The 24,244-nt window shown below is 50.2% G+C and overlaps 6 protein-coding genes across 6 annotated transcripts; 3 read left to right on the top strand and 3 right to left on the bottom strand.

Moving 5' to 3' along the window:
- Positions 1–295: 295 nt before the first annotated feature.
- Positions 296–2,972, bottom strand: TRV_02302 (uncharacterized protein; the record flags this gene model as incomplete). The annotated part of the gene is made up of 10 exons (XM_003023509.1): positions 296–715; positions 772–899; positions 955–1,330; positions 1,384–1,681; positions 1,796–1,838; positions 1,893–2,016; positions 2,071–2,319; positions 2,374–2,571; positions 2,647–2,876; positions 2,954–2,972. 10 exons carry the CDS (start codon positions 2,970–2,972, stop codon positions 296–298), a joined length of 2,085 nt encoding a protein of 694 aa, XP_003023555.1.
- Positions 2,973–3,870: 898 nt separating this feature from the next.
- Positions 3,871–5,577, bottom strand: TRV_02301 (uncharacterized protein; the record flags this gene model as incomplete). The annotated part of the gene is made up of 3 exons (XM_003023508.1): positions 3,871–4,796; positions 4,852–5,475; positions 5,544–5,577. The coding sequence occupies 3 exons, from the start codon at positions 5,575–5,577 to the stop codon at positions 3,871–3,873; spliced, it is 1,584 nt and encodes a 527-aa protein (XP_003023554.1).
- A 1,618-nt stretch (positions 5,578–7,195) lies between these two features.
- Positions 7,196–11,354, bottom strand: TRV_02300 (uncharacterized protein; the record flags this gene model as incomplete). The annotated part of the gene is made up of 6 exons (XM_003023507.1): positions 7,196–7,777; positions 7,966–8,300; positions 8,371–8,470; positions 8,538–9,923; positions 10,043–10,780; positions 10,881–11,354. 6 exons carry the CDS (start codon positions 11,352–11,354, stop codon positions 7,196–7,198), a joined length of 3,615 nt encoding a protein of 1,204 aa, XP_003023553.1.
- A 1,256-nt stretch (positions 11,355–12,610) lies between these two features.
- On the top strand, positions 12,611–16,758 carry TRV_02299 (uncharacterized protein; the record flags this gene model as incomplete). The annotated part of the gene is made up of 3 exons (XM_003023506.1): positions 12,611–13,273; positions 13,363–15,694; positions 15,839–16,758. The coding sequence occupies 3 exons, from the start codon at positions 12,611–12,613 to the stop codon at positions 16,756–16,758; spliced, it is 3,915 nt and encodes a 1,304-aa protein (XP_003023552.1).
- Positions 16,759–18,096: 1,338 nt separating this feature from the next.
- On the top strand, positions 18,097–21,447 carry TRV_02298 (uncharacterized protein; the record flags this gene model as incomplete). Its single annotated transcript, XM_003023505.1, has 3 exons — positions 18,097–19,133; positions 19,191–20,306; positions 20,367–21,447. The coding sequence occupies 3 exons, from the start codon at positions 18,097–18,099 to the stop codon at positions 21,445–21,447; spliced, it is 3,234 nt and encodes a 1,077-aa protein (XP_003023551.1).
- A 440-nt stretch (positions 21,448–21,887) lies between these two features.
- Positions 21,888–23,315, top strand: TRV_02297 (uncharacterized protein; the record flags this gene model as incomplete). Its single annotated transcript, XM_003023504.1, has 1 exon — positions 21,888–23,315. The coding sequence occupies one exon, from the start codon at positions 21,888–21,890 to the stop codon at positions 23,313–23,315; it is 1,428 nt and encodes a 475-aa protein (XP_003023550.1).
- Between the last annotated feature and the right edge of the window lie 929 nt (positions 23,316–24,244).

The raw sequence follows: 24,244 nt of genomic DNA, 5'->3' as shown, positions 1-24,244 counted from the left end.
CGTCGCCGTCGTCCTCGTCGTCGTTTTCGCGGCAAAGAAAAGAGAAGCCGAGGTGACCTGATCTTTGCCGGCCAATCAGAACCCGCTGATTCATGCGCAGGAAGAAAGCTACTCCGAATTTTATTAGTAAGCATGAACTTAATTAGTCATGCATGTGATAGGGGTTGGAGAAGGAGGCATACACCAGAGCACATTCATCTTACATTTGTTAAGTGTCTAAGTCTACCTGATATCTATAAAAATATTTATGATGTGCATTCCTATCAGAAACTCCAGACGCCTGTTCCATGCCCGTTTATATCCCTTTTGAGAACTTGATTTCCAGCAACCTATCCACTGGAACATTCAGGTGATCTAGCTTCGTCTTCTCGCGGTTCTTCAGGTGGATGAACGCCCATAGAAATACTCGCCGGATCAGGTTGGACGTTGGGAGGAGGTAGAGTTTGTCCTTCCCAACTATATATGTGATAGATTTTGTGGAGGGTCTCTTGGTGGTAAGTGGTATGGCGGTGGATGACTCTTCGCCAAGATCAGCTGTGGGAGACTCTGGCTCCAGATCATCCCGACATGCCGGAGTGATGGTTCCTAGTTCACTTAGGATGTCTCTTTCAAAGGAGTTCCAGGACACGGTGTCTCCGTAGCCATATTGCAGGGTGACATGAAACAGCCCCTGAATTCCTGTTTGTCGTAATGTGAATCGGCGCTCGTCGGCTACCTACAGGACATGGGTCAGACACGCAGACAACCAAAGTGGGCAGCCATGCTACTAACAGTATATTTCAGAACACGTTTAACATGAAGAAGGATAGATATTTCGTGTATCGACTCAAACTTGTGGACAAAATGCTTGAACACCGAAGGTGACCCGGCATCATGGTCCGTCAGAAACACTCCAATCCCTACGTCGAAATTAGCACTTCGCATAGATATTCTGTGTATGCATATATTACCCACCTTTTATTTTCTTTACTGGTTGATCCACACCCTCGTCACGCAGTATCAACTGGCCATTCTGGTTTGGATACACCACGGCTTGAGATATCCTCTCATCCTTCCGTGCAGCCCACTTTGATCCTTCTCCATAGCTCCATACAAGCAGGGTTGTCGTTAGCACTGCAGCTAAAACAAGTGTAAACCATCCACCGGAAGGCACCTTAGCCAGAGCGGCAGATAGGAACAAGGTATCAACCAGTCCAATGAATAGTGATATGGGGATCACAATCAGGTAGTGAACATTCCAGACAACAATAGCAAGTAATGTCACCAGCCAGGTTGTGATGAAGCTTACTCCAACCACGCAGACACCATAGGCATTTCCAAGACGAGTTGTCTACTAAAGTCAGTTACGAAGAATATGACCTCCATGAACTGTAGGATACGTACATTTTGGTACACTATGGTAACAGCAAGTGCGCAGGCCATCATAAACCAGTTTGCCAGGGGTATATATATCTGGCTGGTTATCCTCTTTGATGTATGCACACGGGTAAGTTTAGGAAGATACCCCAGCCGAACAGCTTGGGATATCAACTGAAAGCTGCCAGTAAGCATAGCCTGAGATGCAATGATTGAGGTAATCATGGAAAGTACAAGGGTGGGCCAGTATAGGCCTGGTGGGACGGCCTTGAATAACGGATTCTCGAATGCGTCTAGGTGCTCGCTGATATACGCAGCTTGGCCACTGTATATAGTCAACAAGCACGGTAGTGCAAAACAAAGCCACGAGAACCGGATAGCTCTGCAAATGTACCAATTAGCGTTACTGTGTACAAATGGGTTGAATATGGGGGCTCACTTTGCAGAGAATGCGCCTAGGTCAGCAAACAAGGCTTCAACACCTGCAAAGTAATATAATTAGCCTGAACTTTTAATGCTGGGACAAGGTAACCAACCTGTAAAAGAAAGGAGAACGCCGCCAAGTGATCTCCAGCCTGAAAGCCCATTCCGAAGCAAGAAAGAAACAGCGTAGGTTGGAGAAAATGCTTTTAGAACGGTGTGGTCATACAACACCAGGTTCTATGCCCAGTTAGTCTCAAAGTTCCATATGCGGAATTAAAGAGGGATACGGACAAATAGGCCAAATGATGTATTGCACAATAACCAAATTGTAACAATAGGAGCAAAATAGTTGCTTAGTTTTGATGTTCCGATTGGCTGTAGTGCAAATAGTATGACTATCAGAGCACATGTGATGCCAACGATAGTATGGGACGGGATATCCGGTGCAGCAATCTGAATACCTATAAGTATGTCAGTTGGAGGGAATGAACACAGCCATTGCTGGAAAGGTACCTTGGACGGCGCCGAGGATTGATTGTGCTGGAGTCAACACGCTATCTATACGATGTGTTAGTCCACTAGGTGAAGTATTACGGAGCAGTTGAGGGAGACGATACCTGACATGACCATGCATACACCAAGCACAGCAAGAACAGTAATTGCGCGTTTGGCAGCAGAGCTATTCGCCAACCACCGTTTAACGTATCCGTTAAATCCGACTGTATCATCCATCTTACCATCCCTCCAGTCATCTTCAAGCTTAGCTTTAGCATCACGCCAATCAAGATGCACCTAATTCGATCACCATTAGCTACCAATATAGCCATATGCGCACTTTCGCCCTGTTCAAGGAGTAACGTAGCTCACATGTCTCCGAATGATTGATAGTAATGCAAAGGATCCTCCTTCTCCATTATCATTTGCACAAAGCACGATACCAACATACTTGATGGTAGCAATGAGCAACAAAGCCCAAATGATAAGTGACAAAACACCAATCAAATCAATCAGAACCGGCTGGGTAGAAAACGTTGCTGAGAAGACGTATAGAGGACTCGTGCCGATATCTCCGTATATAGCGCCAATCGACTGATAGGCTAGCCTGAGGTACAAATTAGCATAAGCATGGCAACATGACGTTACACCAGCATGTATTCAGGGATGTTTCACGAACCATAGAGAAGCCCAGCCATGCTGTTGCTAATATCAGAAAAGGATAATTAGTTACCATTTTGACACATTGATCGACCGGGGTTAGAAGGGCCGCGGCGTAGATGGTGCCAGTTGACTTTTCAACGGCACTACATCCATGTTTGGTTGGGTTTCAATTGGTGTCTCACCGGAACATGTGAATGGTGTTCTAGAAGAGTGCCGCTATCACTTTCTCTGACACAGGTGTAAAGGAGGCTATTTGAATGTGATCCGTTACTGTCGTAGTCGGGGTGGAGCGAAATGCCCGAGCCGATCAGCACGGATGCACTGACGGGGGTGTATTCAATGCCCTGTTCGATGGTATGGTCGTCTGGAGTTACGTGAGTGGAGCGTATACTATGTGAGTCGTCTTCATCTTTGTCGACGGGGACGTAGCCTTCTGCCATATTCCTAATCGCATTGCGGTGCTTGTGACTTGTTCGAGGTTGGTTGGTTTAAAGGCGATAAGGGTGCTGGATATTTATTCTGACCTCGCTTTTCCGATGGACCGAAATTGGCTGAATAATCCAGGGGTTTTAAAACTTAACCAATGAACTGTGCTAGAATTAAGGTTTACCGGGCGGAAGCGCTTACTAACTTTACACTTTATCGGAGATCTTAAACTTTATTGGTTCGAGGTAATGCGCCTTACCCCTGAATGTTGCGTAAAAAAACGGATTGACATTTTATATTGAGACGGGTATGTCAGCTTTGAAGCAGTGACCAAGAAAAGACAAATGTAGAGATTTGAGGACCCAAGTAAGACGCTAGAAGATAAAACGATTTCCCCAGCACGTTTATAAATGTTCGTAATTGGCCGAAAGACAGCTCCTCTGAATTACCCAGACCAAAAGATTTAGCGAGTGTGAGTGAGTACAAAAATATCTGGCGTAAAAAGTATTATCGGTAGTACCGGCTGGGGTTTGGGTTAGGGTTCACTGGACCACCCGGCTGCTGGGGGTGATAAGCTTGGAATCCCGAGGGAACTCCAGGAGCAGACGGCGTCGGCGCGGGGTAGCTTGGGTAAGGAGGTTGCGGGGAAGTGGATTGTGGGATTGAAGGGGGCTGGTGGGTTGGGGGCGGGCCATGTTGTGGTTGTTGCTGCTGCGACTGGTCTTGTGGCATGGGATATTGGGGGTTAGAACCAGGAGGGGCACTCTGGACAGTTTGGTTGTTGAAGTCAGGCGCGGGTGCGGATGTACCGCCCGGTGGTGGGTAGGCGACGGGTTGTTGTGGGTGTGGATAATGCTGCGGGTGAGTTGCAGAAGGCTGGGATTCATGCATAGGTGGATGGTAAGAGTGTCGGGCATTAGGGTTGGTTGATGTTTGAGGAGAGTCGTATGCCGATGTACTGAGTTCCTGTGGCTGGTCTAACTTGGTCTGTATCGTATACTGTGTCTGTGGGTTGCTGTAGGCATCTTGGCCCTGCTGGCCGGGAACAGGTGTATGTTTTCTATTCTCAGGAGAAGCGGCTGACGGGTATGGCGGGCCAGATTGCTCAGCGCCGGCGCCATAGTATGCTGAAGGGTCATTAGATGGTAGCGCATTTTGAGCTCCTATAAACATGGTCAGCCCAGGCTCTATGGCTTCAAATTTGAAAGGCTGCATTTCCTTACCTGGACGCGGAGTAAAGTACCGCTGGTCAGGCTGGTGTGGGCCAGGACCAGGAGGGTACTGCTGTACCCCGGAAGGTGGGTACGCATAGGCAGCTTGAGGCGGCGGACGACCAAATTGCGGCTGACCAGGATGTGCCATTGAAGATTCAAGCAAAGCTTCGTAATCCCGACGAGCTTTGATGAACTTTTCATTCAATTGCGTAAAGTCATCTATTCACATTAGTTCGGTGCCCCCCTCATATCGTAAGAAACCCAAACTACATACCTTTCTTCTTGGAGTATTTGCCGATCAATTCTATCAGCTTCGGTCGAATGGCTAGAGTAGAATGGTAGAGGGTGTTAATCTCCTCGTTCTCCTGCACGTTTAGTTCCGAATTACTCGTGCTGAGAAGGGCCAGCAATTTTTCGACATTCTTGATCTCTGCAAACACCTCTGCTTCCATCTGCGCTTCCCGCTGCAGTTCTTCCTGCGTGGGATCCGAGAGCTTCTCGACATAGTTTAGAGGGAAGATACCGGTCTGGCCGCGCAGAGAACCTTTCCACCAATCCTTGTACACCGATTCCAGAACAGCGATGACATCGCCCTTTCGGAACTGAAGCTCGCCTGGCTCCGAGGGCTGGAAGTCGTATAATGCTCGAACACGAGAGACGGTGGCTGCCGTGGTACCTGATGCAATCGCCGTAGGTTGGGATGTAGATGCAGTATTGGACCCTTCTGCAGCAGACGCTTGCTGGGAGGACTCGCTGTTTGATGGCTGCTGTTCGGTGGCGGGCTGTTTATCCTTGACGGACAGCGCAAGGGCCATCTGCAGCTCTTCTTCCTCCTTTAGTCTGTCCAACTCTGTTATCTCCCGCTTGGTCGGTTTGGACGGGGGTTGAAGGTTTGGGTCTGCGGCCCGTTAGCCCGGAAACCAATCGGAGGTCACATTTTTCAAAGAGGCCGATGCATATGCTTACTCTGAGACTTGAGCTTAAGGTAGGCTTGTTCCATGATCCCTAGGTCGGGATTACTAGAGAACATCTCCGTCCATTGCTCTATGTGTTCTAGTATCTTCGACTTTACTTGTTGATGGGTGTTCTATAACCATCCGTTAGCGAGACCACTTAACGGTATTCGGGGGACACGCTTACCCTATCATTTGCAAGTCGTAGAAGCGCATCTGTAAAGCTCTTAGAGGCCAGCTCCTGGTATACCTTCTGTCCGCAGTTCTGTGACAAGGCGTTCGCAAGCTATACCGGCGTCAGTAACTGTTAGATAGACCATGACACTCCCAGCTGCATCCAACGTACCTCAAGCGTGTAAAGCTGAACATTCGCATTTCGATGTGCCAGTCTTCGTATCAATGCAGCAACAGCATCTTTCGCTCTGCATCACGTCAGTAAGCTCCACCCTCCATCTCAATCTATTAATAGCGGGCGATCATCCTTACCCAGAGCTATCCGACGACACTTTATCACAAACATCCTACCAGGATTTATCCGTTAGCTACCACCACCACACGAACATCCCAGTATCACCCGTGGGCCAGGGCATAACGTACAAGAATATATTCCCAGTTCTCCGAAGTCAGATTCTCATCCGTCGCCTTAGCTACAGTAGCAAACAGCAGTTAGCATCAGTCGTCAGCTGCGTAGAACGATGGAAAAGGCGCATGAGCCGTACCGACAGCATCATCAAACGCATTCTGCTGCACACGAAACATGTCGAAAAACAGCTCCGTACAGCACCTTCTTCGGTCTTCGCTTATTCGTCCTCGTTCGTTCGTGGATAGGTACGGTCGTATGTAAGGTACGGCGCCAAACCCCGCACAGGCAGCCAGATATCTAGTCTAGCAAAGCTGTAAGGTATGCTGTGCGCACAAAGGGCCAGTAGTGTACACCTGAAGCGAGAACCTGCGCCGGACGAGTGGTGGTATATGTATATCTTCCGAAGCCGTTTGAGGGGAGTCCGGCGTGCGTGCGTAAGGGATGTTGGAGATGCTGCCTTGGATCGTGTTTCCTGGCTTTGGCCTTTGCTTTTGCTTTGCGTCAAGGAAAGGCCGGCGGATGCGGCTTCGATTACGTCAGCGCAGGGCTGAGCGCGTTTTTCGTGGCGCGGCATAATTACGTAATACGTGGCTTAAGTGGATCTTACGTAAGCAGATGGCTCTGAGCAGGGCAAAACAAGTTCTATTGATGGCATCTATTATTAGGGTAGCAGGTGAGTCGAAGACGAAGACGAAGAAGAGGAATAGATGTAGATAGATAATGGCACACTAGGATAAGACGAGTACAGTAGCTAAATGGATAGCCAGTGGATAGCGGGGAAGACAAAAGCCAGGGAGAAGCAGAAAGGGAGGAGGAAACGAAGCAAGCAGGAAGGAAATTCGTCGCTGATATTTTTGGTTTAAAAGGAACATATCGGATGGACATAACATGAAGGAAAAACCCAGCTTCTTTTAACGTGGCAGGTAAGCGAGGAAGCAGATCAAGATCAGGCCAGCAGAAAGAGCAGTGGTGAAAACATAAAAACAAGAAGAAATGCCGTAACTAGGTTTGGTGCGTTGAAAACGAAGAAAAAGGGGGGAGGAAAGGAAAAGATCACATCTCATATTCATGTCACATATAACTTATATTTCGCAGTTCGCAGTTCGCAGGGCAGGTAAAAAGCAAGGCAGGACATATCGCGTGGAAGAAAAGGGGGGAAACAGAGGAGAAGTAGCTGTTGCTTGTTGCTTCGCTTGCTTTGGGTTGGGTTGCATTGTGTTTTTGGTCATGGGGAGGTCAAGTCGAGTCATCGTCTCATATCTTCTGGCCCGGATGCACCATAGCATACCACCTATCCACCTATCCATTCCCAGAGGCGTAAAAAACAAGCAAGAAAAAAAAAACGAGAAAGAAAAGGGAAAACATGATGGGGGAGAGAAAACCGATCTATCTGAACCGAATAACCTGGAGAAAGCAAGCAAAGAAGTCATGAAGAAGTTGAAAGCGGGAGAAGAAGTCTGTGGGTATCGCGGAGTGGAGTTGAGAGGAGAAGACAGTGCATGGAGTATAGTATACGGTGTAAGAGATGCCAGGAGTAAATGAGTAGATGGGAGAAGGTAGAAGCGGGATAAAGGTAAAGGCGAAGTAAAAAAAGGGGGGGGAATAGAAGAAGAATAAAGGTCAAACGTGAGAAGTAGTGATGGCATATAGTATGTTGTCTCATACTATGCGGCGGCGTCTAAGCGCCGCCTTTCTGCGCCTTTTCTTGCGCTCTATTTTGGCGCGCGGCCTTAACAAGGGGCGCTAGACTAGTGAGTGGTTCACAGTAGCCCATGAAAGGATGCTATACAAACTGTTAGTAACGCACTATACGGACAAAATCACTAAAACAAAGAGGCAAAGAGGATCCTACCTTGAGCAAATCATGCGCTGAAGCCCGTTTCTCTGCATCCACTTTCAGCGCCATGCCCAAGAACTCCCTGAAGACAGGCGAGAGGTTCTGCTCGTCTTTGATGGCAGGAGTTCCATTTGTGGCAATCAGGTAGAGTGCTCTGAGAGGCGACTCGGTGAGATACGGTGGTTCACCTTCGATCATCTCGATGGCCATGATGCCCAGAGACCAGATGTCGACTTTCCTACCGTAGTCTTTGCGAGTGACTACTTCGGGAGCCATCCAGTAAGGCGTTCCGACCATTGTGTTACGTTTGTGGTGGGCGTCGTTTATTTGTGCACAGAAACCGAAGTCGGCTAAGAAAACGTTAGAAATCTAGCTTTTTGTGACAGTTAAAAAAAAAAAAAAAAATNCAAGGGGACTAACTTAGTTTGATATTGCCTTCGAGGGAGAGAAGGATGTTATCTGATTTGATGTCACGGTGAATGACGCCCTTTGAATGCAGATGCTGGAGACCATGCAGGACCTAGACAGAAGAGTTAGATGTTTGTATACCGAGGAAGCTAAGAGATGTTAGGGAAAAGGCGACCTACCTCCCGACAAACGGCAGCGATCTGCCCCTCGGTCATGATGTTAAAAGTAACCACGTCCGTCAAGCTGCCTCCCTCCATGTACTCCATGACGACCCAGAGGTCTCCGCCGTGCAGGAACGAATCCATGTAATTGACGATGTTCTTGTGTTTGCTCTCCTTCATGACCAAGATCTCATTGATGATAAGGTCCTTCTTGGGCTGCAATTCAAGGTTCATCTGCTTGATGGCTACGCAGTGATTTGTGCCGATCTCGTAGGCAGTGTAAACACCACCAGACGCTCCTTGGCCGATTTTGTGGAGGTTGCGATATTTGCGGGTGGGATCGCCAGTGGTGCAGATGGTGTTGAGACGGGCGCGGATGTCGATCGTGGGGGTAGGGGGCTGGCGGGGGCGGACACGCGGACGAGCGGAGGCCCCGGGGGGAAGTGGCATTTGTTGTTGTTGTTGTTGCGGATGGATCTGGGCTGACCCTGGCACAGGGGCGTGTGCTGGAACTGGGACAGGGGCTGGAACAACTCGGGGACCCTGGGCGTGTTGTAGGGGATAGTTCTGGGATTGGATTTGGGGGTAATTCCCATCCGGAGCCGTGTAGTCGATAGGAGATGGCTCATTCATTTGTTGTTGTTGTTGAGCCTGCTGCTGCTGTCTCATGCTCCTGGACCGCTCGATCTGCTTGTTGGTAATGGCTTGCTGAGCAGCGGTAATGGCCTGCTCCTGCATCTGCTGGTAGACAGCGGGTGAAGTAATTGCCGTAGAAGGCTTTCGAGACAAACCACCGGGACTAATCCCGCCGTTGGCATTGGAATTCGAGCGACTCCTAGCCGTGGCTGGTGGGGTAGTTGTCGGAGTGGGAGTCGATTGCAACGGAGCAGACTCCGGTATGGTCTGAACGCCAAAGGGGAGAGAAGAGGCGCCAGCACTGGTAGGAGTGATCAATGGCTGTGGCGGTGGTCTAGGAGCCTTTGGAGCTGCTCGATTGGGGACCCATCCGGATGCTGGAGCGGACGGAGCCGAGATAGGCGTAGATGATGACGGAGCAGACGACGAAGTTGGAGGAGCAGGTGGCGGTGGACTGGCCAGGGGGGTCTGTCGAGGAATGGGAGGCGGTGCGCGAGGATTCTCAAAGCTTCCTTCGTGGTTCTGCGGGAACCTCGGAGATGTGATACCAGGACTGGTAGCGAGAGGAGTGACCTGCTCATGGTGGTGATGATAGTGGTCTGCGAGTCTAGCGTTATCAAACTTGTGCCAGACGCCTTCGTCATCACGGCCAGCAGCGTTCTTTTCATAGAACTTCATGATATCAACCATTGTCTGTGGATGCTGTTCTTGTTCTTTCTTTGAGATGCCGGACTCCTGCAGCATGCGTTGCCAGTCTTTTGGTAGACCCTGAGAAGATTAGCATATGAAGTGAAGTTAACAGGACAGTGAAGTAGACAGTGAAGTAGATGGGAAGTGAAGTGGGATAGAACAGTGAAGGAGAAAGGTGACGCGAGCAAGAGACATACAGTGAACTGTCCAGTCTGGTTGTCAAAGCCAACGTGAGTGACGTGCACCGGGTTCTCTGGCGCAGAGATCTTGATATTCCTCGGCGAGCCCAGCATGCTGTTGACGAAGTTGCTGAAGCCGGTCTTCTTCCTGCTCAGCGAGAGCCTGCTGCCCCCTCCCCCTCCTCCTCCGCCGCCGCTCCCGCTGCCAGTAGTACTGCTGTGCACATTGTTAGGATTGGCGGGTGAGCTCGACGCTTCGTCTGAGTGCCGATTGAGCGGAATCGAGGTAGCAATACCCGCCCCGGGGGTGGTGGCGGGAGAGGGTCCAAACCCAGCGGAGTTGTTGAGGCTAGGCGAGACCTCCGGACTGGATCTGTAGCTGTGCGGCATGGGGGGCCGGCTGGGCACCATCATTTCTTCTGTCATCTCGTTGCCGCTGTTGTTGGCGTTGCTGTGAGATGTCGAGGGAATGTCATCCTCTTCGCCCGTAGAACTCGAGACTCTCCCGTTCTGCATTATCTGTGTGTTGTTGTTGTTGTTGCTGATGATGGTGTTGTTGATGTTCGGCGTGTGCGTGTTGTTCTGGACCAACTGTAAGCGCCCAAAGTCGACGCCGTTGACCGGACTGGGCCCAGGAGGACCACCACCACCACCAGGACCACCACCACTGACGAGACCGCCCGCCAGCTGGTCCACGGAGGCCGACGAGGAGGCAAAGTTACTCGAGCGTGTGCGGGAGTGGTCTCTCTCGCGGGCCTGGTCGCGCTCCCGCTCTCTGTCGGAGTAGGAGCGCGGGTAGACGGGGGCGGAGGGATGGCGCTGCAGCGAGGTCGAGGAGTGCTTCTTCCTGACGGACCATGGCGAGGTGAGGTTGCTGAGAGAGGAGAGCGGGCTGGAAGACGACGAGGAGGAGGACTGCTGGAGGAAGCTGGGCGGCTGCTTGTGTAGTTTCGAGGATGGGCGGTGCGGTTTTGGCGATGGCTCGGAGTCCATCGTGAAGGCGTGAGGCCGGGCGGAGGTCGAAGTTGGCCTGCAGGATTGGAGGTTTTTTTGGGCGAGCTTTGGGTGGAAGCTCTGAGCGTTCAAACACGTCGCAGGCAGGGAGAAAACTGCGCAGAAGGGAGTGAACAGAAGAAGAAGAAGACAAGAAGAGAAGAAGAAGAAGAAGAAGAGCAGAGACAAGAGTGAAGATTAAAAAGAGCCCAGGCGGAGGAAGAAGAAGAAGAAGAAGAGAAGAAGAAGCAAGCCAGAAGAGCCAAAGCAAGCAAATTGCAGGAGGAGAACGCAGAAGAGAGGGGACGGGGGGGCCAAGGCGGTATCGTCTTGTCATGACGCGTACTCCACAGGCCCAGAACAGCAGGTGAGAGCTAAGAAGAGCTAAGAAGAGCCAGACCGAGCGAGACCGTCATGTACGGTAAGTGACAGACGGGTACAGGGTCGGACCAGAAGTGACCGCCCAAAAGGGCCCAAAAAGGCCTAAAAGGGCCCAAGAGTTAGTTAGTTACACCTAAAATAAGTTACGCTTAAGTTTTGTATTTTTTTATTTTTTTTTTATTTTTATTTTATTATTTTATTTTATTTTGGCTTTTTGTTTGCGTTTAATTACCCCGGTTAATTACATTAAATTACATTAACAGTGAAGAAAGACAGTGAAGAGAAGATAGTAAAAGTGAAGAAGAGAAGAGAAGAGAGAGTAAGAGGAGAGAGTAAGAGGAGAGAGTAAGAGGAGTGAGTAGTGAACAAGTAGGAGTGAGTGGGTAAGAAGGGGAGACAGTGAAGAAGGACCAGTAAGTAAGTAGAGATCTGCTACTACTAGTAGAGTGACTGTTGATCACCAGTAAAGAGAAGAGAAGAAGAGAAGAGAAGAGACTGCTTTCTGGAAGACTCGGCCCTTGACTCCTCACATTCTCACTCTCACTCTTATTCTATGTATTATTTACTCCGTACTTATTATCTATTGCTGTCTGTTTCATCTGCTGTTAATGAGACAGCCACTTAATAGATAGATAGATAGTATCATAGAAGGAAGATAGTCCAGACCTACTTATGATAGTAACAGCAGGAAAAGCAGCCTATCCTATTATCCTCTTCCTCTACTCTCATCCCAATCATCTTCCCCCCCTCTTCGACTCCCTTTCTATCATCTTTTGCCCTGCTTTTTTTTTTGCTGTCTTCGCTTCGTCGCTTCGTCGCTTCTACCTGCTGCTGACTAAGCTCTTGCAACGTCGCCTCAGCGCCAACTTCGACTTTTGACTTCCCGAACCAGAAACATCTTCAGACCGTCCAAACCGTCAAGCCAACCCGCCAACCGCCCTTCTCCCGTCCTGCAGAGGAGAAGCCCGCTGTCCTGTCTGAATTGTCTCTTGTGAATGCGTTGGTAGTGCCGCTCGACGATGGAGTGATCTTCTCGCCTGCTCAGCCCGTCTTTTCTCCTGCTCCCTGCTGCACACGACCTACTCGATAACCACCCTGTAAGCGTCCCCCTCCCCGGCCATTGACGACCATTGAAGGCCATTGAAGGCCAGAGCTACCACTGACAGTCACTCCCAGAACGGTACGGATACTACGAAGCTCGCTCGTCTCGCCATGTTGTCTTCTCAGACCCAGAAGACCGGCATGATCGTCAACGGCGCCCCCAAGTCTCGCGCAGAGGAGCTCATGGCCCAACATGCCCAGGAGGCTGCCCAGGGGCCCACGGTAGAGGATGTCGTCGACGAAGAGGACATCCTTCACCCGCCTCCCTCCTCCTCCTCCGCCACCGCCGCCGCTGCTGCTCCTGCTAAATCTCCTGCTGCTGCTGCTGCTGCTGCTGCTGCCCTCGACGTCCAGTCTGAGGAGTCCTTCCCGGCTCTCGGCGGTCCCAAGGCCTCCTTTCGTCCCTCTGCCGTCCCTGTGGCTTGGGGAGGCAGCAAACCACAGCCTTCTCCCGCCGGTACTGCTGCTGGTGCCACTTCTACTGCTCCAGCTCCAGCTCCTGTTCCTGCACCGGCTCCGGCCTCGTCCACCCCAAGACAGCTCACCATTCCAGGCAAACATGTGGACCAATTCCGCTTCGATTCCTCCCAGATGCTGCCTCGCTCGGAGCTCAAGAAGCCTGTGTCTGACATCCTGAGAGATATCAGCAAAAAGTCCAAGGTCAGACTCGAGGTCAGGGAGGGTGCTGGTGGTGTCTACATCTTCGAGGGCACAGGCAACGTTGATGCTGTCAGGCAGGCCTTGAAGGAGGTTGCCCAGCAGGTCGGCAGCACGGTAAGCCATTTCTCCATCTAACCCAATCGTTTTCTTTTCTTCTATTTTCTCTCTCTCTATATATATATTACAAGTGTTAACTGTTGTAGAAATCCGTCAAGGTCCCGGTGCCGGCTTCGGCCAGACCACACATCATTGGCCGTCAAGGAGCCGTCATCCAAGGCATCCTCGACCGCACCGGAGCCCGCATCGACGTCCCTAAGCCAGACGAGTCCAAACCGCTTGACGACGATGACGAGGACAACACAATTGAAATCACCATTGAAGGTGATGCCCTCGCTGCAGAGATGGCCCGCCGAGAGATCGAGGCCCGTGTCAAGGAACGCACCTCCAACATCAGCCTCCGTCTCAAGACCGTGGCCCCGGAACTCTTCCCCTTCATTGCCGGTCCGCACAACCAGTCCATCAACAGGCTGGAGGAGCTCACCAAGACCCAGATCCGTGTGCCCAAGTACCACACCTGGGGCCACCGTCCCCCTCCACAGGAGCCTGCCTCGACCTCAGGACCGGTTCTCTACACTCCCGACCCAGACCAGCACATCATCATCGTCGGTGAACGACAGGCTGCTCAGGAGGCCCGCTCCCAGATCGAGCGCCGAGCCCAACTGCTGCAAAACCGTATCACCCTCCGTCAGCTCGCAATCAACCGTGGACAGCACCAATTCATCGTCGGTGACAAGGGTGACTCCCTGCATGACTTTTTGGCCTCCACCGGATGTGCCATCGTCCTGCCCCCGCCATCAGACGATACCGAGTTCCTCACCATCACAGGCCCTGCAGAGAGCATCGAGGCTGGTGTCAACCGTGCCATGGACCTGGCTACCAGCATGCAGATGGCCAACATTGACGTCTCGCGCCAGCACCCCAATGCCCCCTGTGGCCCGGATGTCCATGCTCGTGCTCTGACGGCCTATCTCCAGCACCGACGGGTCATCGAACATCTCGAAAAGACGCATGATTCCCACATCGTCCTGCCTCTCGAAACGGCTAGCTCCTCCAACGCTCCGATCACCTGGGAGGTCTACTCGCGGAACGGCAAAAATACGATTCTGGCCCGGTCTGATATCATGAACCTGATCCAGGCCCTTCCCCCGTCAAAGCTGGCCACCGTGCCCGTCGATCCTTACCTGCACGGATACCTCCGCTCGCGTGGCCTGCCCCAGCTCAAGGAACAGTTTGGCGTGCACCTGGTTGTTCCTGAAACCGTTGGTCCACCAGCATCCGATAGGCCGGTCAACCTTGTTCTCGCCTACGAAGGCCCAGAAGAAGTCACCGCCCAGAGCCCCTGTCTCAAACGCCGCCCCTCAAGCGAGGACGCCGCCGTTTTCCAGAAGGCCCTGCGTGAAGCGACGGAGTATTTGCACAAGGTCCTAGGTGACCCCAAGGACGTCTCTTCCCAGTCTGTCCCCATCCCGCCCAAATACCATGACAGACTGCGCCGTTTCGTCGCCCAGGACCAAGCCAGCTACGGCGAGACGCATATACCCGTCAGTCTCGCCTTTGCTGCCGACAACGCCAACAACGCCTCCATCCGTGGCCGTTCCGCTGACGTAGCTAACCTGGTAGCTAAGCTAGCCACCTTCGTAGCTGACCAGGAACGTGATGACCGTGAACGCAACCACGTAACTACATTCGACTTCCCCCAGAAATACGCAAACTTCCTCATCGGCAAACGAGGCGAAAACATCAACAAGCTGCGTGAAGAATTTGACGTAGATATCAAAGTCGAAAACGGCAAGGTAGACATCAAGGGACCACCCGCTAAGGCCGCAGCTGCAAAGACTCGTATTCTCGCGCTTGCAAAGAAACTCGAAGACGAAGCTACGTATGTTCTTAAGATTGCTCCGCAGTATCATCGTGACCTTATCGGTCAGAAGGGAAGCCAGGTCAACCGTCTCCAGGAACGCTACAACGTTCGTGTTCAGTTCCCTCGTGCCAACAACAATGTTCCAGATGACGTTTCCATAGCCGATACAAGCGAGGCTGCTGGCCCTACCAATGGCAACAGTAATGCTCGTTCTCGTGCCCCCCAAGCGGCTGATGAAGTCATTATCCGCGGGCCCAAGAAGGGCGCCGACAGCACCCGTGATGAAATCCTCTCGCTCTATCAATGGCTCGTAGACCACTCCCATTCAGCGGTTGTCTCGGTTGCTCGCGACCAGATACCGTCTCTCATTGGCCAGCGAGGACGAGAAATGGATAAATTCCGTGCTGAAACGGGTGCACAAATTGATATTCCTGGACCAGAGACCGGAGAGGGCGAGGCCGGAGCTAGAGTTGAGATTCGTCTCAAGGGGACAAAGAAGCAGGTTGACGATGCGAAGAAACTGCTTCTTGCTAGGGCCAGGGACTTTGATGAGACCATTACTCGTACCGTTGAGGTTGATAAGAAGTATCATAAGGCTCTCATCGGTGCTGGTGGTACGTACCCTTATTCGCAAACCCCCCCCCCCTTTCACTATGATTCAAAAACTATTTGCTAACAAAAACTAATACTAGGCGCTCACATCCGTAAACTAATCGTGGAATGCGGCGGGCCAGACGACAGCACTGCATCCCGCGTAGTCAAGTTCCCACGAGCTGACAGTGATGAAACCACCATCAAACTCGAAGGCAAGGAGGCAGTAGTCACCAGCCTGATCAATGCAATCGAAGAGTTCGTCCGCCAGAAGGAGGACCAAGTGACCATCTCCATTGAAGTCCCTCAATCCCAACACCGCCATCTCATCGGCCGAGGAGGCGAAACCCGCCGCCAACTCGAATCCCAGTTCAACGTGGTTCTGGACGTGCCCAAACAGGGCTCGAACCGGACCGATGTGAAGATCAAGGGTCCCTCTGCGGCCGCTGAACAAGCTAAAACACACATCGAAACCATGCTCAGGGATCAGCAAGGTGAAACCGTTGAAGTCCCAGTACACTTGCACCATGTGATATCTGACAACGGCGCGTTTTTCCGCCAACTGCGGAATAACCATCAGGTCACCGTTGACCATGCAGGGCACAAAGTGCCTGCCAAACCTTCCCCTGCAGCCGTTGAGTCGCGCGCAGACTCAACTTCCCTCCCACTCATCACTGACGCAGACGACTCCACCCCCGACACATTCTCCTGGAAAATCGTCGAGCCAGCCAGTCCACCTTCTGACTCAGCTTCAACCACTATCCCCTGGGTTCTCTCCGGTTCTCCCGAGAACGTAACCAAGGCTAAAGCGCTGCTTACCGCCGCTATAGCCTCGGCCGCTCAGCCATGCTGCACGGGTTACTTGATCCTGCCCGACCCCAAGACCTACCGCTTCGTCGTGGGTACGGGCGGTTCTCAAATCAACGCCATCCGCTCCAAGACCGGATGCAGGATCAACGTCCCCAAGGGCCAGGCTGGCGGAGAAGCGATTGAAGTCAAGGGCTCGAGGGACAACGTCGAGCTCGCGCGGGAGATGATTCTTGATGCTGTCAAGGCCGGACTTGCGGGCCCGGGATCGAGGAGGTAGATATTATAGCGCTCTTCCGAACATTGGGTTCCGTTGGTTTAGCATTTATCTAAAGCATTCATGTGTTCAATTCTTCTATCTATATCTATATATATATATATCTTGCCAAAGTTGATTTTGGAATTTGACTAACAAACAGTGTAACTGGTTGGTTGGACAAAAGGAGTGAAGAACAACAGATTGATTGACTGACGACAGATTTAAAAAAAGAGATAGCACAAAAAAAACAAGCAAAGCGCTAGAAATTACACCTAACTATTTTATTTTCATCTTTAATCCATTTTTATCATCTCTTTTCAATGTTCAATTCAATATTGATATCCTTCGTCTCTGCAGCAAAACAGCAGCACGTGACCGTCGACCATCGAAAGTCCAAAAGAGGAAAAAAACGACTTCAACTTCGACTTTGATCGAGTTTCAACGTGAATATCGAAATAATCAACTTGCACAGATGGCCATGCGCGGGTGTAGATGACGTACTTGATGAGGTTTTGCTGTCAATTGCTGCTCGTCCCATGGTTCCCTACATTGCCACGCTAACTAGTCACTAGCAGCTGTAACTAACTAGTACCTAACTAACTATCCCGCACTGCCGCAACAGCATCGCCGACTCGGCTCAGCGACGACACCAAAAGACTCGACACAGTGCGGCATCCTCATATACATGGCATAACCATCCGCGTGCATATAATGCGATAGGACGAGGATGAGCAAGATCCCCTTATTCCCGTACGGGTAGCTCGAGTTCGACGGACGCCTACCTCACTCGCTGCGCGCTGCTTTGACCGCCGAGCGAGACGAAACGAAACCCCCGCCGACTCAAAAGGTGGTTGCCGCGCCATACACAACGCTCGCAGCGTTCTGGAGCGGGTTTGATAAAGAACGCAAAGAACCAGCATGGAGGCGGACTGGGATGAGGTGTCGCGCATTGTGGTGCCGCCTCCAGGACCGCACCTGTTGCCCACCGTAGCTACGGCGATTGGATTCGACGATACGCAGGAGCTCTTATGGACGGGCAACGAGTTTGTACGTCTCTTACTTCTCCTCTTCCAATATGATCTATGCTAAATAGCAACTTAGGGTCGCGTTATCTCCTTCCATGGCCCAGAATTAACTCGATATACGTCCGTTAAAGCCCACCCGACCTCCGAAGGACCCATTCGACAACTCCTCTTCCACGACAAGGGGGTGATATCGCTATCGTCCAAAAGCGTTCATCTTGCTTCCCGCCGGGGCCTAACACAATGGCATCTCTCCGTTTCAGAAATGGTCGACCTGCGCTGCATGAGCTTCACCACGCATCCGTCCCGTCTCATCGTCGCGGGATGTCAAGCGACGATGCTCATTGTAGATCTGGACAAAGGCACCGTGGTGGAGAAAATACCTGCCGAAGCAAACTATACCATCATGAAGAAATCTCGACATCTCTGCGCTGCCACGGACGCAGGGTCGGTTCACGTCCTCAGCTTGACGGACTATAGTCTGCTGAAGAGCTGGAAGGCCCATGGTGCGGTTATCAATGATATGGATGCCCGCAACGACTTTCTCGTCACATGCGGCTTTTCCGTACGGCATATTGGAACGCCCATTGTCGACCCTCTTGCAAACGTGTACGACCTGAAATCACTCACCCCGTTATCCCCTGTCCCCTTTCACGCCGGAGCAGCGTATGTGCGTATGCATCCCAGACTACAAACAACAAGCTTCATCGCCTCTCAGTCCGGCCAACTACAAGTCGTCGACCTCATGAATCCGAATTCCATCAGCCTTCGCCAGGCGAATGTCAGCTTCATGCTGGGCATGGAGATTTCACCGTCCGGCGAAGCCCTGGCCATCAATGATGCGGAGTGCTCAGTCCATCTCTGGGGATCTCCTGCAAAAATCCACTTCAATGAAATGAGCAAGGAAACTGAATTCCCTGACGTCACTCCCCGACCACCAATGCTAGATTGGTCCGCAGATACCCCATTGAATGTGATTGGTATGCCATATTATCATGACCGCCTTCTTTCAGCCTGGCCCAGCCATCTTGTTTTCGAGGTAGGAAGTATTCCTAAACAGGTGGATCCGGCCATTATCCCCTACTTGCACCCAAGCGATATGGGTCAATATGCCCCGAACCCACGGAAGACGCATAGATATCAGGTCGAGAATACCCGGTGTCAACCCACCACTGAGACTGCACTTGCAGCTCCCAAATTCCTAAGTGAAAAGGCCAGAGCACATACCAAGTCGAAGTCCCTTGGTGATAAAGAGCCCTTGGATGACTTAGACGGTTTAAAGATCAACGGGGAAGCGGAAAACGATCCTCTGTTGAAATATAGTAATGTAGAAATCAAATATAGCAAGTTTGGCGTCGATGATTTTGATTTCAGGTAAGTTACCCCCATTTGCACTGCTTACTCGCAGCTGTACTAATCCCTTATAACTAGGTATTACAACAAGACAAACTTCTCCGGTCTAGAAACACACATCTCCAACTCATTCACAAATGCACTCCTCCAGCTATTTAAATTCATCCCACTCGCCAAAAACCTCACCCTTCATCATGCTGCAACAAACTGCATCTACGAAAACTGTCTTCTCTGTGAGATGGGATTTCTCTTCGACATGCTAGACAAAGCAAACGGCCAAAGCTGTCAAGCAACAAACTTACTCAAAACGTTCAGCGGGTTCAGAGAGGCAGCTAACCTCGGCCTCTTGGAAGAAAATCTCAGCAACAAGTCCCTTGCTTCCACCATCCAATCCGTCAACCGGTTCTTCTTAAATCAGATATCCAACGACTACAGACTTCTATACCCGGGCTCCGATCAACTAGATCAAGTACTTGCCACTTCAGCCATAGAGTCAGTCCGATGCATGTACTGCCGTAACGAAATTGTTCGCGCAGGCAACACCTTCGTAAGCGAACTGATATACCCAGCCGTCGACATCAAGCAAGCAGCACGTAACCCAGCATGCCGATTCTCCAACATTCTTCGCGCTAGTATTGAGCGTGAAGCCCAAAACCGCGGCTGGTGCAGCACCTGCAGACGATACCAACAAGTCGCCATTCGGAAAACAGTTGAGAGAATGCCAATGGTCCTCATGATTAATGCGGCTATTAATAATCCCGTCTGCAGACAGTTCTGGTCCATTCCCGGCTGGCTGCCTGAGGAAGTCGGGATTATCACCGACGGTAAACAGATGCGATGTTTTGAAGGAGCAGAGCTTCAAGCGCAGAAACGTGAAAAGACGCCTAACTTGCTGGTATATCAGCTTGTTGGTTTAGTTGCTGAGATTGATGTTGTAGAGCAAAAGAAGCCTCATCTAGTGTCTTTCATTGATGTGGCTATCTCTGCGACCACACCAACAGAGGAGAGCAAATGGCATCTCTTCAACGACTTCCTTGTCACTGAAGTTGATAAGAATGAGGTGTTATCATTCAAGCAACCGTGGAAGCAACCGTGTGTGCTCTCCTACCAAATATCAACTGCCAGACACGGGGTTGATGACTCGTGGAAGAACGCCTTGGACACCACTCTACTTTTCTACGAGTGGTCTATGAAGTGAGTTTACCCAGGAGTTTATTTACTTGCCACCTGATTCACTAACATTATATGTTCTAGTAACTGTCGCCCAATCGAGTCGTGTCAGGTGTTGAAACCAGATGAGAAACCTACTCCAGGAACTGCCATTGCTCTGGACACTGAATTCGTAGACTTGGAAAAGGCAGAAATCGAAGTCAAAGCCGACGGAACCCACGAGATGATTCGACCCAGCAAGAGTGGTCTCGCTCGTGTCTCCGTTATTCGGGGTAACGGTACCCTCGAAAGTTCCCCCTTCATCGACGATTATATCACCATCAAAGACCCCATTGTCGACTATGTCACTCAATACTCGGGCATCAAACCTGGAGACTTAGACCCACGAACAAGTGCACACAACCTCGTTCCGCTTAAGGTAGCGTATAAGAAGCTATGGCTACTACTTAACCTAGGCTGCGTCTTCGTCGGCCACGGACTGGCGTCTGATTTCCGGAAAATCAACATTCAAGTCCCCAAGGCCCAAACAATCGATACCCAATACCTGTTTTTCCACCCCTCTAAAAATCGCCGACTGAGTCTCCGATATCTTGCCTGGGCTGTCTTTAAAGAATACATCCAGGAAGAAAACCCTAGTCCCTCCCCAAAGACATCAGCAGCAACCCCTGACATCCCCACATCAAACCCAACTTCAACTCCCGCCACTTCCACCGCTGAAGGCCATGATTCCATCGAAGACGCACGTATGGCCCTGCGACTATGGAAGAAATTCCAAGAATATGAAGATGCAGGCATTGTCAATCAGATGCTTGAAGAAATCTTCCGTGAAGGTGTAAAACATGGGTTCCGTCCTCCGCCCCGTCATCAACCGCAATCAGCTGGAGTCCCCGCATACCAACCCTCAAGCTCTGGGCTAGCAGTGTACAACCATAAAATGTCAGGACCGGTCACAGCAGCCTCGTTATCTTCTCCTCCAAGCGGACGGAATACGCCAGACGCAGGGCCAGGAGGCGGCGCATTGGGCACAAACGGTGGTGTAGGCGATAATCCACCGACAACTCCACGTCAGATGTTCCGACGATCTACAGCATTAACTCCGACGAGCAGCAGCTATTCGGGGGCTGTTGGAAAGTATCCCATGTTTGGAGGGAGCCCTATGCGTTAACTGACCGTACCGTCTCAGAACATATAGCCACAAGTAGTGAGTGACAACAACTGTCAGAAGCTTTTGTACTATTGAAACGGTTTATATATCTGACCATCGCCATCCATGGAGGTGGTAGAGCCATATATATTCAACAACTGCTATTTAAATATTCAATGTAGTGTTTGACAAAAAAAAATTGAAACCGACCTTTATCATCACCTTTCCGGCTATCAGTTCTTTTTATTGTATTTTGGTTCGTACTGTTTATCTCGTTTAACTTAACTGCCAGCGCCTTCCACAGACTACAGGCCATAGGTCCCCCCTTTCCTTGATACCAACCATCAACTGGCGGTTATTTAGATACCCCATAGCTTGTTCCGCTACGCATCAGACGGCCACATTATATCAACTCTTATCATAAGCTGTTACATATTTTATCCCCATATATATTACGCAGCATGGAACACACGGAGTGCCATAATGGCGTCCACGAGTGCGTTCCTGCCTACCTCCGAGCATCCCGACCCCTAAAAATATTCACAGAACTGTACATTGAGATTAAGAGGAACAGGATCCGAGATATTGAGCGCCACATTGAACTCATCACTGCTAAGCACTCATTGGTCAGTCCTCCAGGAGACATCACTCTAGAGAAAGAAATATTGGAAGTGTGGGCCATGTTATTCGACTTCGTTATACATACCGAGTTCAACAATCCGATGTTAGATTCAGCTGTGCTTCTACTCATCAACCTGACGCATAGTGTTCCTATAAGTCAACAAGTCCATGACCCAAACGCGAGAATTCCGCAAAGTCTCAGAAATCTGAACAAGCTATGGAAGGACGGGACAGGTCAAGATATAAAGTTCTTTGTCAAGAAAAGGAAGCCCACACCCAAAACAAGAGAACCTAGTGAAGGTGGAATTCTATTACCAACAACAGAAGAAGATTCGGATAAGCCGAACGATAAAAATGAGGAGAATGGAAAGGCAGAAAAGCAGGCTAAGAATGAGAATTGTACCAGTACCGGAGCTACACTGCCTGATTCCGACAAGAACGAAATGATCAGATCTGAGGTCCCCATGGTGCGTGAAATCATCCGAGTCGATGGTCACGCCCTGTGGACTGAGTTGCCACTTCTACATACATTTTTGGACAAACAGTTTCTTATGATAGGCCGGTTAGAGCGAAAACAAAGGTGGAGCCTGGCTAGTTTCCTTGGTCGGATGATTGCCGGGGGTCTATCTGATCAGTATTTTGGCTGTATGGCCCTCTGGTTTATCCGGGAGACACTGGAGACGCCCCGGGCCATTATTGAAGAGAAGGAAGACTCGGATGAAGACAATTACGGGTCGTATAACCAGGAGGGTGAGGCCAAAAACAATAAACGCCAAGCCAAAGAGAAGAAAAAGCACGATCAAGGCAAATATGATACCATGGACATGATCGAAAAGGAGTTTGCGAATCTGACACTCAATGACCTTCTATTTCCATGTATCGCATTGTTTTCTACCTGCAGCAAAACCCTTGCGGCTTTGAGTGTAAGCAGTCCCACTATTAGCGGGGCCGGTAAGAATAGATTGACCAATATTGGAGAACTTGCTACAAATTTCGTCAACGCAACGGAAGAAGGTTTCAGTGTTCAAAGATGGATGTTCTGGAAATCACGATTGAAGAAAATTGCTAACCTTGGAGTACGACCGTTGTCAGGCAGTGCACGATTGGCATTTAATCTTTTATGCAACTCTGGCCGATTGTCTGGAATCGAGCTCCCGGGTGACAGGGAGTTTATGAAACGCTTAGTCGAGTACTTGGCTGGAGAAGGCACCTTGGTGGATTTGTTTAATTCAGATCTAAATTGGATTGATGAGGAAATTTGCCCTTGAACAGTGGTGAACAAAGCCTGGTGTCATCTCCACCTTTCTTCTGCAGTCCTGTGTCGTGAGGATGTCATATTTTTACTCTGTTTATAGTTAGTCCGTTATTGTTAGCTCAACATGATTTGGATAGACGCGTTTAATGCATTCCGTCTACATCAAGCTAAATATACTGGATACACTGCATAGTAAGAGATGCTGGGAGAAAGGTCCCAAAATCCAGTACCCCGGACTGGAGGTGGCAGAGCCCAAGGAGTAGATATGTTGGTGGTACTGTATAGACCGTCATCCTCTCCTCGCTATGTAAGAAAGTATCATCTGCGGCTGATGCCAAGCATCGAAGGTTCAAACCTTAAAGGCAATAAGCTTGTTTTCCCGCTAACTTAAGCTTAAAGCAAAGATGTTGGCATATTCAATCTCCGCTATTTGTGTCAATACTTTATATTCAGAAAGGCAGTTTAATCAACCCGAGCAAAGGAAATCGCAGAGAGCTATAATTTGGTCAATATGTTCCTCCCATTAGTCAAATAATCTATCAGTAAGAGCCCGATGGAGCTGCTCTAGATACAAGTGCAGCCACGATAATTATTCGTACAACGACCATTTATCCCATTACACCCATTCTTATTACACTGTTGGAAGAAATTCCGGCTGCAGCCATATCCACATTGACATCCGACATATTTGCCCTTATCATCCATTAGATTTGTTAGCTGCACTCCATAGGGAATAGGAAGCTTACAGAGTGGCAGATTAATGATTTTTCGTCTCCATTACAGTTACTGTCCCAGCAGTTTCCGACGGGATATTTGCACTCGTTGGGGCGGGAGGTGGAGCTGCGATTGGGATAGGCTGATGTGGCAGCCAGAGAGGCAAGACCAGCAATCAAAAATGTCGAGACATGCATTTCTGAGAAAATGCCGATCGTTATCGCTGTA

Source organism: Trichophyton verrucosum, assembly GCF_000151505.1.
Source record: "Trichophyton verrucosum HKI 0517 chromosome Unknown contig00205_1.f1.exp, whole genome shotgun sequence".
In the NCBI taxonomy this organism is placed as follows: Eukaryota; Fungi; Ascomycota; class Eurotiomycetes; order Onygenales; family Arthrodermataceae; genus Trichophyton; species Trichophyton verrucosum.
The sequence above is the reverse complement of the archived record's forward strand: the minus strand, read 5'-3'. Positions and strand labels throughout refer to the sequence as shown.